The sequence below is a fragment of the Triticum urartu genome, chromosome 4A (genome assembly GCF_056163025.1).
Source record: "Triticum urartu cultivar PI428250 chromosome 4A, HENAU_Tu73, whole genome shotgun sequence".
Lineage (NCBI taxonomy): Eukaryota > Viridiplantae > Streptophyta > Magnoliopsida > Poales > Poaceae > Triticum > Triticum urartu.
In genome coordinates, this window is record NC_141876.1 from 194,683,194 (window position 1) to 194,701,134 (window position 17,941).

At 43.7% G+C, this 17,941-nt stretch overlaps 2 protein-coding genes across 9 annotated transcripts; one reads left to right on the top strand and one right to left on the bottom strand.

Moving 5' to 3' along the window:
• Nucleotides 1–2,827: 2,827 nt before the first annotated feature.
• LOC125551783 (uncharacterized) lies at nt 2,828–8,394 on the top strand. Of its 8 annotated transcripts, none has more exons than XR_007303187.2 (5): nt 2,828–5,848; nt 6,009–6,196; nt 6,535–6,648; nt 7,483–7,626; nt 7,927–8,394. XR_007303187.2 is itself a non-coding variant. In XM_087518129.1 (5 exons), exons 2-5 carry the CDS (start codon nt 5,811–5,813, stop codon nt 7,961–7,963), a joined length of 333 nt encoding a protein of 110 aa, XP_087374255.1. In that variant the 5' UTR covers nt 2,847–5,576; nt 5,655–5,810; the 3' UTR covers nt 7,964–8,394. The 8 variants fall into 8 exon arrangements, 6 of the variants coding, with proteins under 6 accessions (XP_087374255.1, XP_087374256.1, XP_087374257.1 ...); XR_007303186.2 differs by having other exon boundaries at nt 2,830–5,848; nt 6,056–6,196; XM_087518129.1 differs by lacking the exon at nt 6,009–6,196 and having other exon boundaries at nt 2,847–5,576; nt 5,655–5,848.
• A 1,432-nt stretch (nt 8,395–9,826) lies between these two features.
• LOC125554773 (uncharacterized) lies at nt 9,827–10,928 on the bottom strand. Its single transcript, XM_048718199.2, has 4 exons — nt 10,845–10,928; nt 10,632–10,778; nt 10,373–10,430; nt 9,827–10,299 (listed from the first exon to the last, which is right to left on the bottom strand). Exons 1-4 carry the CDS (start codon nt 10,926–10,928, stop codon nt 10,112–10,114), a joined length of 477 nt encoding a protein of 158 aa, XP_048574156.1. The 3' UTR covers nt 9,827–10,111.
• Between the last annotated feature and the right edge of the window lie 7,013 nt (nt 10,929–17,941).

Consider the following 17,941-nt stretch of genomic DNA (forward strand, 5'->3'; position numbering starts at 1 on the left):
ATCCGGGATCTAGTCCAGGTGGGAGACATAGAGATTTGCAAGATACATACGGATATGAATGTTGCAGACCCGTTGACTAAGCCTCTTCCACGAGCAAAACATGATCAGCACCAAGGCTCCATGGGTGTTAGAATCATTATTGTGTAATCTAGATTATTGACTCTAGTGCAAGTGGGAGACTGAAGGAAATATGCCCTAGAGGCAATAATAAAGTTATTATTTATTTCCTTATATCATGATAAAAGTTTATTATTCATGCTAGAATTGTATTAACCGGAAACATAATACATGTGTGAATACATAGACAAACAGAGTGTCACTAGTATGCCTCTACTTGACTAGCTTGTTAATCAAAGATGGTTATGTTTCCTAACCATGGACAAAGAGTTGTTATTTGATTAACGGGATCACATCATTAGTTGAATGATCTGATTGACATGACCCATTCCATTAGCTTAGCACCCGATCGTTTAGTATGTTGCTATTGCTTTCTTCATGACTTATACATGTTCCTATGACTATGAGATTATGCAACTCTCGTTTGCCAGAGGAACACTTTGTGTGCTACCAAACATCACAACGTAACTGGGTGGTTATAAAGGAGCTCTACAGGTGTCTCCAAAGGTACATGTTGGGTTGGCGTATTTCGAGATTAGGATTTGTCACTCCGATTGTCGGAGAGGTATCTCTGGGCCCTCTCGGTAATGCACATCACTTAAGCCTTGCAAGCATTGCAACTAATGAGTTAGTTGCGGGATGATGTATTACAGAACGAGTAAAGAGACTTGCCGGTAACGAGATTGAACTAGGTATGGGATACCGACGATTGAATCTCGGGCAAGTAACATACCGATGACAAAGGGAACAACGTATGTTGTTATGCGGTCTGACCGATAAAAGATCTTCGTAGAATATGTAGGAGCCAATATGAGCATCCAGGTTCCGCTATTGGTTATTGACCGGAGACGTGTCTCGGTCATGTCTACATTGTTCTCGAACCCGTAGGGTCCGCACGCTTAAGGTTACAATGACAGTTATATTATGAGTTTATGCATTTTGATGTACCGAAGGTTGTTCGGAGTCCCGGATGTGATCACGGACATGACGAGGAGTCTCGAAATGGTCGAGACATAAAGATTGATATATTGGAAGCCTATGTTTGGATATCGGAAGTGTTCCGGGTGAAATCGGGATTTTACCGGAGTACCGAGAGGTTACCGGAACCCCCCAGGAGGTATATGGGCCTTAGTGGGCCTTAGTGGAAGAGAGGAGAGGTGGCCAGAGATGGGTCGCGCGCCCCTCCCCCCTTGGTCCGAATTGGACAAGGAGAGGGGGCCGGCCCCCCTTCCTCCTCTCTCTCCTCTTTCCCCCTCCACGAATCCTATTCCAGCTAGGAAAGGGGGGAGTCCTACTCCCAGAGGGAGTAGGACTCCTCCTGGCGCACCTCTCCTGGCCGGCCGGCCCCCCTCCCTTGAACCTTTATATACGGAGGCAGGGGCACCCCCTAGAGACACAAGTTGATCCACGTGATCATATTCTTAGCCGTGTGCGGTGCCCCCTTCCACCATAGTCCTCGATAATATTGTAGCGGTGCTTAGGCGAAGCCCTGCGACAGTAGTACATCAAGATCGTCATCACGCCGTCGTGCTGACGGAACTCTTCCCCGACACTTTGCTGGATCGGAGTCCGGGGATCGTCATCGAGCTGAACGTGTGCTAGAACTCGGAGGTGTCGTAGTTTCGGTGCTTGATCGGTCGTGCCCTGAAGACGTACGACTACATCAACCAAGTTAACGCTTCCGTTGTCGATCTACAAGGGTAGATCACACTCTCCCCCTCTCGTTGCTATGCATCACCATGATCTTGCGTGTGCGTAGGAAATTTTTTGAAATTAGTACAAAACCCTACAATAATAAAAATATCATACACGCAATTCTTCTTTTCAGTTACTGACATCACATAATAAAAATATGATATACTTCATCCGTCGTTCAGGCATGCATGCTTCTCTCGTGTGTGCTAATTATGACGCGTACCACATTAAAATTATTCATAAAAATGTTTGCTGCTAGTGTCTTATTTGTCATGGATATAATTTAGGGATCAAAAAAATGTTATGGTGTTGTACATTAGATCGTCAATGCCTAATGAAAAATATACCACATCACCCTAGCAACCAGTATGAGTTTGCGACGGGCACAAACAAAGTCAAATTCATCCTTAAAACAAAAATATATAGCATCAAATCCAATGTGTGCAAAGTTCGGAGCATTACCGAGGATAAACACATGTGAAACACTAAGAGCATCTACAGCCAGACATTCCATATCCTCCTCAAACATTTACAGACACGCCCGGTCAGTAATCGAAAAGGAGAGAAGGGAAAAATGACCAATCGAACCCCTCGTATCATCCCTATATGTCCGGGGATGTCCGCAAACTCTCATATTGAGGACATATGTAGAAAGGATATGAGGGTTTGTAGACGCACCCGGTCAGTCCGCCATGTAGCATGCCGCCCATTTTGGACCACCATTTCTCTTTTTTTTATTCATTTTTTCTCTCTCTTCATCTCCACAATTCATTGATTGGGCGTGTCCGCGAACGTTTAGAGGGCTCGATTTGCTAACTCCGGCTGTAGATTTTCTAACACGTCGATGTTACAGACTGGGAGATATTTACCAGTCGGTGAAGGATCTAAACTACACCTTTAAAAACAGGAACATTCAAAAACACAGGTCGGTTTTTGTTAGTAGTCAGCCGCCCTTGATCTATATAACATGAACATTCAACATTCGTGCACACTAGCTAGCTAACAGGTCGTTTTTGTTAGTAGTCAGCCGCCCTTGATCTATATAAAAAAGGAAATGACCGGCCTCGCTCGATCTTGTTGGTTGGTAGCGAAGTTATCCATCCCGACCTCCCCCCTCTATCCCAATCTCCACGACCTTCCCCATGAACGTGCCGCCGCCTGCCCTGCACCCACCGCCGCCGGGAGATAACTCGCTCCCCCGTGCGCTGCGCCGCCAGATACCCGCACCCCAGCCCCACCACCGCTAGCGGCAATGGAGGGCTCCAAATCCACGCGCGCCGGGGAATCACACCGCGGCCCTGCTCATGTTCTGCTTTTTTTGATTTCATGCGCCTCTTTCGCCTCTTTCTTTTTGATTGGCCGTGACCTTCCTTCTGGGGCTATCGATTTGTGATGCATGGCATCTTTCTTCAGATCTCTATCTGAGTCTAGGCTGAGTCATATCTTATCCTCTTTTCTTGGCTTGTTGATTTTGGTAACTTCAAAAGTATATATGTTGCTAGGATCTCATGTAAAGAGGCAGTGTGGGACTAATTAGAATCTAAAATTATAACATAATAAGTCTAATCAATTTTCTCTCTCTGCCTCCGGGAGGTGAGGGAAGGTGGGGAGATTGATTTTTTTTATCGGCCCATAAAAAATCTGGCCCATTGGACTTACGAAGCTCTCAACGTACAAACCAAACGAAAAACAAACCAGGTCGGACGAACCTACTATTAGTACCACCTCGGTTATATTACAATTTTGTCTATACAAATTATAAAAAGCATATTACGACTGGGCGAAAGCGTATTGTGACGGTGAACCCACGGAGTCAATCCATGCTTTATTATTAGGGAAAGATTTCAAAGTTTTCTTTATCTCTACTGTGAGTCTTGAAAACGTGTTCATTTAGTAGAGGGATGAATCCATGCGGGGATAATAGTTTTTCACCCGTTTGCAACGGGCATATTTTAATTGTACAATTTTGAACAAAATATTGTAACTTCCACAATTTTCTTCTTCGGTTCCGGATTTTAGCTCATTGTTCATGTTTTTCCTTTTTAGTGAAACTCTGGTAGACACGACGACAATTACATTATGTTTACACAATCACAAGAACAATCATTAGAGAGGAAAGTAGCCATTTTTTGCGGGATGAGTACCATATTTGTGACTTTTTAAGATACGGAGTGCACTAGATTTTTTTAATATTACCTTCCTTTATCCATATTCATATAGAATTTTTCAAAATTGGACACAAGAACGGGCCATGACCATTGATTTAACTTCAATTTTTTAGTTTCCTACTATTTTTCTAGCTAAGTGAAATATCTCTGAAGCTATGAAACTTACCTACGCCCATGACTTGACTCTTTGTTGCAAATTCTAAATGAAGTACAAGCAGCCAATCTTTTTGAATGAATTTGCTGATAGTTTGAATGGTTATTCTTCACTATGGATGCATGGCTATTCTTGGATTTGAGCCTTAGGCATGCATCAATGAGAAATAATTGCATTGTTTGTTAACTATTTAAACTGAAATCATTCATCAATTTTGATTGGAAATCTTATCCCAATACTTTTGATACTTTACTTCAATTTTGATAACGAAAATGGTTTCAAATTGCCATGTGGAAAATCAAGTAAGAGCATATCCATGTTTACTTATTAGTTTGTTTTCTGAGAATGGTACGGGATTTACAAACTGAAAAAACATTAATCGTTTGAAAATTATTTTAAACCAAAATCGTTTGAAATTTTTGTTATGATATGTTGTTTGACTGATTGCAATGTTGTTTTAGTGGTAATTTTTTTCAACTTCTAAGCATATATTTATTTTTTTGTACACCCGGTGCAACGCACGGGCCCTTTTGCTAGTCTATCCCTAATAATAAAGCACGGATTGACTCCGTGGGTTCACCGTCACAATACGCTTTCTTCTCATGTCATAATACGCTTTTATAATTTGTATGGACAAAATAGTAATATAAATGAGGTGGTACTAATCTACCGTCCGACGCCCGTCTCAAAGTCCAAACATAACTCCTCCTTCCCCCGCCGTCTTTTATGCCAACGCATCCTACCCTCCTCTTGAAACAGGCCTGCACGAATCCTTCCTCCCTCGCATGTCCGTCGCCGCCGCCGCCAGCACCGGCCACCTCGCCCCAGGCGCGGGACAGATCTAGGAATCAGGAGGGGATGGACGGAGTATGGCGAACAGGCCGACGGGGATGTGCTCTCTCCTCCCGCTACCAAGGCCCGTGGGCGGGGCGCCCGACCTCTAGACGACGGTGGCGATAACCAAGGACGGATGTGCATCCTGGCATCTCAACTCAAGATGATCAAGTGAAATCTGCATAGGGTGGTGGCTGGCGGGTTGGACGCGCAGAACTTCGGCGGCGGCCGGATCCAGGCGAGGGCGACGAGACCTTGCAAGGCGTTGGGGTTCTCCGGGGCGGCACCATGGTTGCTCCAGCATGCTCCTGTAAGAAAAGGAGGGAGGACGAGGGAGAGGGAGAGAGAAAACCGGGAGGAAGGAGAGAAACGAGGGGAGTCACGGCAGGGAGCTGTGCTGCTGGTTTCTCCGGTGAAGAGCAGATAGGGCACGGACGTTCGCGGGAGTGGGCGGCGTTTGGCGACGGAGGCGCTGGTCGGGGAGCGCGTGGTGCGAGCTCCCAGGGGGAGATGGACGAGGACGAGGACGGTCTGGTGCGCTGCTGGTGCGGGGAGGGCATGGGAGAGGGACGATTGCTCTGTATGTTGTGCGCTGCTGGTGTGCTCCTGTTAGTTGCATATTATACTGCTGCTTTCCTGTTGTTTGTTGATTGATTGATGTTGCTGATGCTACTACTTTGATGCAGCAGCTGCTAATCTCATGTGGAGGACGCGCAGGGGCGGGCGACGAGCGAATTGAATCTGGGAATTCACCCAGGGAAGCAACATATAATCTTCTGATCTTTGTCTTGCCTCCAGTGCAAGTTCAGTTTGTCCAGCAGTGCTCTTGACAAATTTCTAGAATGAAGAATGAAATACTTGGAGATAGGCTACCAATTCGGTAAGAATATATATGTCATGGATCTGTTTATAACTATTTTACTGTGCTTACATTTGGTCAGCAGGTTTTAGGCTGTACTGCAGCCTAAATGTGATCCTGCTTGTTGTTACTATGCATTTTATATTTCCTGATATACTATGATTTCCCCGTTTTTAACCAGTTTGGGGCGTATAAGAAGAGAAAGTGAATAACTGAATGCAATGGCAGGTGTTGAACTGAGGTTTACACACATTGGTGCACATGATGTGTCAATCAAACATACTATAGCCCTCATATAATGGTTGTTGTTGTTTGCAAAGTAAGAATTGAATGATGCAAAGAGATTTATGCTGTAGAAGAACTTCCAAGGTAGTCTCCGAAGCCCTTTCATTGGAATTTGACAAAATTCCCAACCACATAGGTCACACACAATTTAAGCCTCCATGGTACTAAAAATGCCATGTCTGTCGGTCCTTTGTTTAGAAATGTTTTAGTCACATATTCTTATGTAATTACGGTATGACAAAAATAGCACTTCAGGCCCTTATTAACCGTGTTTCTCCTTTGTTTTGGTCTTCTCTTAATTTGTTTGTTTGCTTAAGGATGCCCCTAATTTTCTAAAAAATGCATGTGAGTAAAGATTACAATGGCTCAAATAGCATGTAGATTTAATAAACCGAATAATTGATTGTTGGTGTTGTTTCTAGCGTATCACATATAGTAGCAGAGACTCAGCATGGGGGACTGCCGCTTGAAGAGATGCAAATGTTGCAACTTCACCAGAGGTTCTATGTTGGAGTTCTGTGTGTCAGTGGTTCAAGGTTCTTTCCCTTATTCTATTTTTCTCTCTGCAGTTTTTGTGTAATGTATGATTTATTCATTCTAAAAGTTGTATGGTAACGAGCGAGCCTAATCTGAAAATATATTAGACTGACGATTGCTTTAGTTTGTTAGATGGGCATGATGTAGTTGTAGGAGACACATGCCTTCTATGTTCATGCCATTGTTTTTTTCAATTTTTAATTTGCAGACTTTACATTCCACAGTATCTTTCGCTGCCATTACGAAATGCCTATATATATATATATATATGGCTATAAATCCTCTATGATTACAGAGTGCAAACTACCTTTTGAGACATGTAAACTGAAGCCTGAAAAAATGCAGAATGAAAAACGCCTTGATATTCAGTAGCAGCAGTGAGAACATGTATATATTCTGTTGGTGAAAAGTTTTCAGATAAACAGTAGCAGTAGCAGTAGAAATGCGCCAGGGGATGTGAACGCCATAGAAATCGCAGAGGCCTACCTTGATATCTGAAAAACGCCTTGATATTCAGTAGCAGTAGCAGTATGAAATGCGCCAGGTTTTTTGTTATATAGTCTTTTTGCCCTGTGTTTAATTACTAGATGTGCTGCACACTGATCCATGTATATATTCTGTTAGTGAAAAGTTTTGACTATCGAGTTTCGTCAGACATGAGTTTTAGAAATTTTCAGTTACTTTTCTATGCCTACCATTGTGATGGAGATTGTAATACTGTGTTTAAAATATGTCAGTCCATGTGCAAGTCAGCTGCAAGTGCCAGGTAGCATCTTGCACTAGGTTGATTTGAATAATTACTCTTCTTTTGCACTGGTACTGAAACTTGGCAGTTCACAAGGATTGGCACCATGGACTGGAGAATCGTCACAACCATCGTGGACACACCAGGGGCAGGGGCTGCATGCAGCCAAGTCCGAGGCGACTGCCAAGAAGACTGGGCTCGATGTAGTGACCGAGGAGGCGCATGCCGCAGGGTATGCTCTTCTAATTAGTATGATGATTTGCATATGTACCAATGCTACTCTCAATGGATTCGCTAACAATCTTCATATTTTCGTATTGAATGTGGAGGTATATATATAGTATGATGATTTCCATGGTATCAGGTTCTGTAAATGCATGTTCTGGTACAATATTTGTTTTTTTAGATCCAGCCTTTTTTGCTAATAAATCTATAGTTCAATCTGGATTCAAAATCTAAGAAATTTATGGCCTTGTGTTGATAGTTGCAGTTACACACTGATGGATTGTGTTTATTTTTTTTATGGAAACAGAGAAGCCGATTATTCTGTTTGCACGACGGGTATCTAAAATTCTAATTCAGACATTAGTGATGATATAACAATGTCGTCCGCCAAATTGTGATTCGGGCGAGCCTAGCTTAGCTGGGAGCCACCGAAGATTGTGTGGTGCACGGGAGATAGAGACTCCACCGGATATTTTGTCGTGTCCACTAACAACAACGACATGGATAGTGAGCTCACTGCTGGACATGATTGCCCTATTTATAATCTGTTGGGTAGTCCTATTTGGTGGATTGTATCTATAGCATGTTGAAAGCAAATGTAACCTCGTTGATTTTCACATTACTCTTCAGTATATCAGATCTTTCTCTACAAGGAGCCTACAGTTTGTAATGTTGTATTTCTTTTGTGAGACCTCCACGAGCTGTCTATGAACCATATATGCAGTAGACGTTCCCATATGTATTTATTCGATTTTGAAAGGAATGTTAAAATTCTTATGCTCAACTATAATTTAAAATTTCCAGTCCTTTTGGTACGGCCAACTTTATATTTGTTGGTGGACACATGCATGGTTACTATCTATATCTAGGGACCTCATATATTGTGCACTATGTGCTGGGAGAAGATGCGACGTGCCCACTTGGACTGGCCCATGCGCGGGCGGCCTGTTTTTTTATTTTTATTTTCCTTATTTTTTTCTACTTTAAATAGTTTAGGACTTCAAAAAATTCAATTTTGAAATAAAAGTTTTAATAAATCATAAAACGTTTGTGGATTCAAAAAATGTTGTGCTTTTTTAAACAAATGTTTGCTTACGCAAAAAGATGTATGAAATTTTGAAAACAAATGTTTGGGAAATCAAAAAGTGTTCATAATTTCTTAAAAAGTTTGTGTATTAAAACATATCAATAAAATTGAACAAAATTTTGTCAATGCAAAAAATGTTCATAAATGGTAAATATCCTAAAAATTCAAAAAATGTTCGTGACTTACAAAATAGTTTATTCATTCATAAAATGTTTTTTCATTCAAAAAATGATCATGCATTTCAAAAGATGTCAGTTAAATCAAAAAAATGTTCGTCAATTTAAAAAATTGTTCCACCAGTTTCCAAAAAAATGTTTGTTAATTCTAGGAATGATCGCCTATTCAAGAAAATTGTTTATAAAAATATTCATAATTTAAAACAAAATGTTAGAAAATAATATAAAAAGTTCATAAATATAAAAAATGTTCTTGCTTTTAGAAAATATCCGTATATTTGTAAAAGTGTTCATGAATTGGAAAAATGTTTACGAGTTTTAAAAAATGTTTATGATTTCAAAAATTATTCAAGATTTCACGAAATTGCGGGTGATAGTGTATCTCGGTGATGCAGCAAAATGTGATCATGGCAATTGAAGATTATGATTATTTTTTTCCCGTTGCAACGCACGGGCCCTTTTGCTAGTAATAATAAAGCACGGATTGAGTCTCCGGGTTCACCGTCGCGGCGTTTTTCAAAAAAGACCTTATGTTTTTTTTAATTCTACCCGCAGTCCTCCTAACAAGTCAACACGAACCGGTACATGAGAGAAAAAAAAGAGTTAAAAGCACCAAGAGTCCTAGAACTTGCTCTCAATGTGATGCTTTAGTCCTACAACTTGAAATTTGACCCTACCCAGTCCCTCAATTTGCATAAAATGTGCAAATTTGGTCCTGACGAATCAGAGAGCGCCATGTGGACGTGTGGGTGCATACCCGGTCAGCGCGTGCTCTTTTGCGAAAAGGCCCCTGGCGTTGCTGTGAATCAACCCGCACAGATGAGCACTTTGGGGTGTACAGATCAAGGCGTTACATTTGTAGAATAGCCACAGATAATTCTGTATACTCCTCTTTTTTGGATGTAGATACCCTGATTAATTTTACACTCTTTGGGGTGTTCATAATAATGCAAAAGATCTTTACATTCAGACTAGCTTGTTTGTAAACTAAAAAAAAAGCTTGTTTGTAGCTTGGATGATGCTGGTTAGCAAGAAGTCGAGATTAAGCAGGCCGTCAGTGGGGAAATAACTAAGTGGTAAAGTCACTCAAAACAGGCCATGAGGAGTACAGATCAAAATGATGATTTATAAGCTCGCACACAAGAAGGGGTAAATCCTCTGAATGTTTCAGGCACAGAAGCTAACGGGAGCAGGATTCGAGTGCTCTGACGGCGCATAGAAGGTGGGTTTCAGGGCATCTGCCCGCCGCCGACGCCCTGCTCGTCGCCGCCCCCCGGCCCTGCGGCCTCCCAGAGCTCTAGTATTTCGACGCGCCGGTTGGTCCGCTTCCTGATCTTGATGGCCACGTCCTGCGGGCTGAAGGCGCCCCAGACGCTCACCCGGCCATTCTTCCGGTCGATCAGGTGGCTCTCCAGCTCTGCCAATTTTGTTTCAGACAACGCAGAGCAAGACAGAGAGCAACTTCAGAGAACGTAGGACGTACTACGTACCTTGCATCTGGAGCAGCGCCCTCCTGATCTTCTGGCAGTGGTAGCACCCGTTGCAGTTCTGTCAAGCTTCCCCCAACCCTATCAATGGCGGCCATCTTGGGAACGGCGAGAGCGAAGGCGACGGCGGCGTCGCCGGCGGGGCTGACGGTGAGGCTTGAGTACACCGGGGACGCCGCGCTCCGGCCGCCCGCCTCCCCCCGCTCGCCGTCGCCGAGGCAGCCGTACTTGAGCAAGCAGAGCACGAACGGCTGCCTCCGACCCTATCAATGGCGGCCATCTTGGGAACGGCGAGAGCGAGGGCGACGGCGGCGTCGCCGGCGGGGCTGACGGCGAGGCTTGAGTACACCGGGGACGCCGCGCTCCGGCCGCCCGCCTCCCCCGGCTCGCCGTCGCCGAGGCAGCCGTACTTGAGCAAGCAGAGCACGAACAGCTGCCTCTTCCTCGCGTGCAGGCGGGATCAGTGCAAGCTCACATGATGGCCGTCATCTCCGGCGGCGAGGCCGGCGCCGGGGCCGTGGGACGAGGCTGCCCCGAGCAGCGTGAAGGTGGTGGCCATGCTTGATTTTATTTATCTTCCTGCTCTTTCTGCTTCTGTGTTCGGGTCATACACTCTTGCCCCTTCAAGATTTCTACTGATTCTTTTGACTGGCTTTAATTGTTTTGGCCCTGATGGGCGTTATTTTCCTGCACACACGTGAGAAAAACATGATGCACAACAGATCTTTTGGGCTGGAAAAAAATCCACAATTCTTACGAATAGTATGAGTCAAAGTCAGTACTTGTAGAAAAAATTCTGATCAAATAGCAAAAGAGACTTGGTGGCTGTTTGGGAAAAAACAAGAGCTGTCTTGATCTATTATTTTGTTAGCAAACCAAGTTAGGGCCGCAGAAGTTGGCAACAGCTCACCGGGGTTACAAGGGGTTATCAGCAACGCCAGGGGCCTCTTTACAAAAGAGCACACGCTGACCGGGTATACACCCACAGGTCCACATGGCGCTCTCTGATTCGTTAGGACCAAATTTCCACATTTTATGCAAGTTGAGGGACTGGGTAGGGTCAAATTTCAAGTTGTAGGACTAAAGCATCACATTAAGAGCAAGTTCTAGGACTCCTGGTGCTTTTAACTCTTTATTTCCTACGGGTGACAATTATTAACACTAGAGTTGAATTTGTGGACAGTCGCCTCTCACAGTAATATCCTTGTATATTGGTGCTCCTGTAGTTTGCACATTCAGTATCATCGGTGTTGTTAAGCTACTTGCCTGTACAATTCCACGGAGCTCGAGTGTCATGGGAGTTGCTTCCCTACAAGAGAGAAGAATTCAAAAAGGGAGAGAGCAGAGAAGAAGGAAAAGGATAGGGCGCGTGGCCGTGGGTACATGCGCGCACTAAAGGATGCAGGCGAACGGCTCGGGCAGGACCGCAGGAGACGTGGCGCACGGCGGCGGCTCTCCTCGGGAGGAGCTTGGGCGTTGAGAGAGGTTTGATATTTGAGATGAGGTGCTACGTGTTTGCTCTCCATTTTTGTAGGGATCGGAATTTCATAATACACTTGTTGATTGTTTTACTGTCAATTTTCAGTATATTATTAGTGACTAATTATTTCCTAATTTTGTTTATTTTGGTTGGAGAGAATATGTAAGGCTAATGTTTGAGCAGGAGAGTGAAAAGATGCAAGAGTGATACATCCAAGCACTTGATTTGAGTCAAACTTGGTTTGCTGTACAGAATTCCACCGTATTTGTCCACACAAATAGTTCGTCATATTTAGTCAAGATTGTTTTTCTCCATAGTTCAGTGTCTACATCTTTATTCTCCTAATATAGTCATACTCTCCATTTTATAAAGTGCAGATGTACTTTGGCCAATTGATTTTAGTAGTCCTCCTGTTTGTACAGTATGGATGAAATTTGACCTACCAGTATACCTATAAAGATATTAAGATTGGATACTTAAGAATCCTATACGAACTTTTGTCTTCAACATGATTTCACAATATATAGTTTTATGACATTTCAGTAAATATATTCAAGTAAAATATTGGTGGTTAAAGCCGGATTATGGAGATCTTACCAAAACAAACAACTACTAGGAACTAGATCAATGTATGTTTGCAAGTCAAGCTCAGTTTATAGTGATTGTGAAGCGAGATTGAATGCATTTTGGCGATGAAATCACGTAGGATCAAAGCGGAGGTGCCTGCTTTCTACCAAGAAATTGCATCTTCATCAAATGTTTATGTCTTCCTTTCTTCCTTGACAATCTGAATCTGAATACTACTTTCTTTTCCTGGATGTAGCTTTCACTATAGTATATAGCTACCTTCCATGTCTTTTGTGAACCCAGTTTGTAGTGTGCCACTCTGAAGCTGAATTCTTCCTGTGTACCCAGTTTGTAGTGTGCCACTCTGAAGCTGAATTCTTCCTGTGTACCCAGTTTGTAGTGTGCCACTCTGAAGCTGAATTCTTCCTGGGTGTATCATGCACCTGTGTCTTCTTGTTGTATATTCTCAAGTCTCAACTGCAGATTCTCAAAGGCTTTGGACACCACTTGGACCTACAACAAAGATTTGGACTATTTAATTTAGTGACATTGATCATAGCCGCCTGCTGGTTTTCTTCACTCACCAGCTCTAGCTTTTGGCGTACACGGTACACCGTGACAATTCTATCTTTGGTTCTAGACAAATAGGTTGCATGTTCTTCTATTATCAGGAGTATCATGTTTTCATTTGCAGTTCGGTTATTAAGCTAAAGCTAAAGACCTAATTGTACTGTCTAGAGGTGGAATGGCTAAGCTCTCTTTATGATCCTTTCTGCCGAATATCTTGCAAATGCCACACTAAAGTGCAGGAAATTATTAGGTGTGTGGTTATCAGTCCACTATGTTCTTATGTCTATGGATCTGGGAAATGTTGACACTTTTTTGGTTTCGGTCACAAAAATGTTTGTATAGGATATCATCTTGAATATATGTAGTTCTAAAGTAATACTACTTCCCAGTTAGTTCATTGAAGTATTGATACGATCAATTGGATGTTTTTCTACGGTTATGGATCTAGCGGAAAAATTGTTGTTTTGACATCATTGTTTTTCTCCACAGTTCATTGTCAGAATATTTATTCTCCTAATACGTTCATATTGTCCATATAAGTGCATTTTCCTAGATCTAGCGGTAAAAGTACTTTCTACTTTGACCAATTGATTTCCCTAGATCCCCTGTTTGTACAGTAACTGAAATACTAAACAAAGAATACATGAAACTGTAAAATCAAGTGCTTTTTCCTTCCATTGCAAAATCATTTTGTTTTTCTCGTTGCAACGCACAGGCACATTTATACTAGTCTTTCCCTAATAATAAAACACGGATTGACTCCGTGGGTCCACCGTCACAGTACGCTTCTTTCCATAATTTTACGCTTTTAGTTTGATTTTAAAACATATTCGAGGTGGTACTAAATTTTTGCTCTATCTATTTTGCTGGGCCTTGGCTGGGCCAAAAAAATGGCCGGCGCTGCTGGGATTTGATCCCTGGTCTGCCATGTTGATCGCAGCGCAGCAAACCGCTTGGACTAGGCTCCTAAGGTTGCTATTTTGGGCGTCCGGAACCTTAAGAATAAAGGGCAGGCGTACTCGGGCCGAGATCAATGGCCACGGTCGTGATGGGCATGTACGAGTGCTGCGGCCCACTGTCGTGATGGGCATGTTTTTCTTTCTTTCTCTGTGGTTTGTGTTAACGGTATAGTGTGATGTCATCTACTATATGGCGGATGTACGAAGAAAATAAAATATTCAAAAAAATCAAGGCTTATTACGATAGTATAACTCAGCTAGCTACGGCCTCCCACAGCGTTTTGACGCCCTTAACCATCCGATCAGGCTCATGAACGCACCAGATCGTTTTAGCATGCCGCACAACGCCGTTGCCCTCGTGTGCTGCATGATCTACATGAGCCAGCTGGGCCAACGTCAAAAGGGCCGCTGCTCCTCAGAATGATCTGGGGGCTTTCTGGTGAACCGAGCCAACGTGCTGTACACGGCCTGAACGGCCACGAGGCCCGTGTTTACCGTCACGCCTGCTGATCTTTTCTTCTGTTTTTGCTCGTTTTAATCGGTCTACTCGGCGCACCGGCGGTGGCGACGCAATGCAATAATGGGGAGACGCTTGGCCGTCCTCCAGTAACGTCCATGATAGTGCGGATGCGTTACTATCCGTTTGCCTTCTCTACTCCGTCACCCGTACATATATATGTTGCCTGCATCGGATCCTTTGCTGCGTACAAGGGACCAGGCTGGAAGTTGTTTTTCATATTTGTTTACTTATCAAATAGTCTCACCTTGCTATTTTACATTAATTTTTACCAGTTTATATACAATTTTTAGGTTGTCAAGCATCAAGAAGCTGCTTTGGAAATTAAGCAAAGAAATAAAGAAAGGAAATAGACATTCTTTGCATGAGAAATAAAGAAGGAAGATGGTAATTATGTGGAGCCGGCAAGAAAGGTAATATGTATTGAATAAGAAATAAAGAAGGAAGGAAAGAAGGAAATTGATGGTAATTATGTGGGCGCCATATTAATCCCAAGAGTAATTAGCAGGTCTAGCAAAAAAGGAAAAAAATTGCATGAGAAATAAAGAAGGAAGGAGAAAGAGAGAGGAAGAAATGGGCGGTAATTATGTGGGCATCATAATATAAGGAAAGAAAGAGAAAGAAAAACTAATTAACAGGAGGTGCGGGAATCAATGGCAGGTTGGCATGCCATCTTATGAGTAAAAATGATGTGGCATTTTTTAATCCTCACTAAATTCATGTCATTTTTTCTTCCATTATGTTTTCCTTGCTCTTATAATCTTTACTAAATTTGCGCCAAATTTGTAGCACATTGAACATTATGTTTGCACATACAATCCTCACTAAATTTATGTCAATTGTTTCAACCGTTCTAATCCACAGGCATATATAGTACTTTTAATATATAAATGGAGGTATAATATTATTGGTCCTCCCATTTCGTATGTCCATGGTGTTTTCTCATACGGAGCTAGGCTATTCTACCAATCGTTTGTCTTGGGCCACTTGGCCTCTGCCACGTTCGCCCACGTAACGTTCCACCAGTAAAAAGAATCGGTGCCCTCCCAGTATGTCCGTGCGACCTGGCCCAACAAATCAAACCCACCACCCCTTTTAGGAGATAAGGCAAAAAATAGTTGACCGTTACTGGAATCAAACCCACAACCTCCAGTGTTTTTGGCATTGATCGTGTTACCCTACAAAAAAGTGTTGATCATTTTAAAATAAAAATGAATTTAGTTTTTGTTTGTGTCCTACACGAATTGGTACTAAACTATTATGATGTAAAATCCAGATAACATAAACACAAGGCACAAGTATTTGATTGCGCATATGTGGGTCATGTGGCCGGGATCTCAAACGTGACCGTTCGCTGGTCTGTCCATGCAGGTGATGCAATTCCTTATTGGTTCCAAGCTTAGGTGGAATGTTCGCCGTGTAGTGGACATCGTTACCGACAATGATGACAAAAAAAAAGAAGTGGTAACAGGGATGGGGCGCTAGGGGTGATAATTTATTTCTCCCGTTGCAACGCACGGGCACTTTTGCTAGTCTCTTCTCTCCCTAATAATAAAGCACGGATTGACTCCGTGGGTTCACCGTCACAATACGCTTCTTCCCGTGATTTTATGCTTTCAGTTTGGATTTAACACATATCCGAGGTGGTACTAAAACCTTCATCCGTCCGCCAGAAAATACGCTGCCTCCCTATGCTTGTACGTCCGGCTGGGCCTTGTGCTTCTGGCTGGGCCTTGGCCGAAAGAAGCACACGCAATATTTCGTACATCCTGATCCCTGCTAAAATACCTGCCTATACATGAGTCACATCAATGGCTTCACATATTTAAAAGTACCACATCGGTCTTTCACATCCACCTAGACCAGTTAATATACCTCTAGAAAACTAGCAATCACGCGGCACCTGAGACGTGGAAAAACAGCAAGAGAAAAAGCAGGCATTCATGAGGCGACGTGGGAAAACGACGGGAACATCAGCCACCCGGCCGGCACCACCACGAGCACGAGCCACGCCCGGCTGGTGCCGCCTCGCGTGGAGAGGCAGGGGGTGCTCTCGATGGCCGGGAGCACGCCACTCGCTGGTTGCCGGGTAGGACGAGGCATGGCGCCTCCGGCCTTAAACGTCGCGCAAGGTGCCGAAGGCCAGACAGTGCTCAGGCGGCCGTGGACGGGCTAGCAATATCCACGGGGAGGCTAGCTAATAACTGCTTTAATTAAGCCGATGAAAAGGGACGCGGCTAGAGAGAGAGAATCGATCAAGTGGCTAGCTAATAATTAAATAAAAGAGGAGCACACCATATACTTTGAGACATGTACGTGCATGATGATGCCATTCATACTTAAAAAGCCAAATCAGAACTACGCCGCCACTTGCGTCGGTTTGTTGAACGATGATGATGAAGCGCCGCCACCCACGAGAACCTATAAATCCGAAGTCACCACGCTCCCACCACGCTCCTACTAGAGCCCCATGCCCCCATGTTGAGGCCGGAGCACGCGTCACCATGACGGTGGGCCCAAAGCAAAGAAGAAAAAGTTCCACCTTGAGATCGGCACAGCCGCCGCACCAACCTCGATTGGTTAGCTTACTACCAAATTCGCCGCCGACCGCCTCACAGCAACCCACTGGAATCGAATCCGAAGTAGATTTACCACGCCGCCACCACCATAACCGTCAATACAGAAACTGGTGAAAGAAGAAAACCTCCGGAGTCACCACGCTCCTACTAGAGCTCCATGCCCCCATGTTGAGGCCGGAGCACGCGTCACCATGACGGCGGACCCAAAGCAAAAAAGAAAAAGTTCCACCTCGAGATCGGCACCGCCGCCGCACCAGCCTCAATTGGTTAGCTTACTACCAAATTCGCCGTCGACCGCCTCACAACAACCCAGTGGAATCGAATCCGAAGCAGATTTACGACGCCGCCACCACCATAACCGTCAATACAGAAACTGGTGAAAGAAGAAAACCTAGCCCTAACCTAACTACACGCCATCGATAAGAAGGTGAGGTTCCCCCTTCTCCCGCCGTCGTCGGAGCGGCTGCCAGAGAGAGGAGGAACCCCTCGAGTCGCTGGCGGAGGACGGTGGTAGCCGGGTCGCCTTCGGTTCCGCCTCTCTCGCAGGGAAAGGGAAACAAAACGAAAGAATATGAGTTTTATTATTATTTCTAATTCAACACTTCCCTTAGGGTGATTGACCCCTTTAGGTTGATATGTTTTTTTCTCAGCTTGACTATGTTTTAAGTTTAAAACATTTTCTTGCTCTGGCATGGTTCATCCAACTCGACGACATTATTTTAAATTTTAAACATTCTCTTGCGCTAGCGCGGTTAAGCGACACATGTGCCGTGTGTTGGACGTGCTCACCGCCTTGAGATGATTGACCATGTTCGGTGACCACTACAACCACCATTGACGAGGACGGACAGGAGGATAAACAACAACACGAATAAAATGAGTCTTATAGGATAACATGTT

Coding starts and splice junctions, on each gene's coding strand:
- LOC125551783 (XM_048715108.2), top strand. CDS start 5,811: ATGAAGAATGAAATACTTGGAGATAGGCTACCAATTCG. Junction 5,849..6,534: donor GGAGATAGGCTACCAATTCG/GTAAGAATATAT, acceptor TGTTGTTTCTAG/CGTATCACATATAGTAGCAG. Junction 7,627..7,926: donor GAGGAGGCGCATGCCGCAGG/GTATGCTCTTCT, acceptor TTATGGAAACAG/AGAAGCCGATTATTCTGTTT.
- LOC125554773 (XM_048718199.2), bottom strand. CDS start 10,928: ATGGCCACCACCTTCACGCTGCTCGGGGCAGCCTCGTCCCACGGCCCC. Junction 10,779..10,844: donor CCGGAGATGACGGCCATCAT/GTGAGCTTGCAC, acceptor TGCTTGCTCAAG/TACGGCTGCCTCGGCGACGG. Junction 10,300..10,372: donor GGCGCTGCTCCAGATGCAAG/GTACGTAGTACG, acceptor CAAAATTGGCAG/AGCTGGAGAGCCACCTGATC.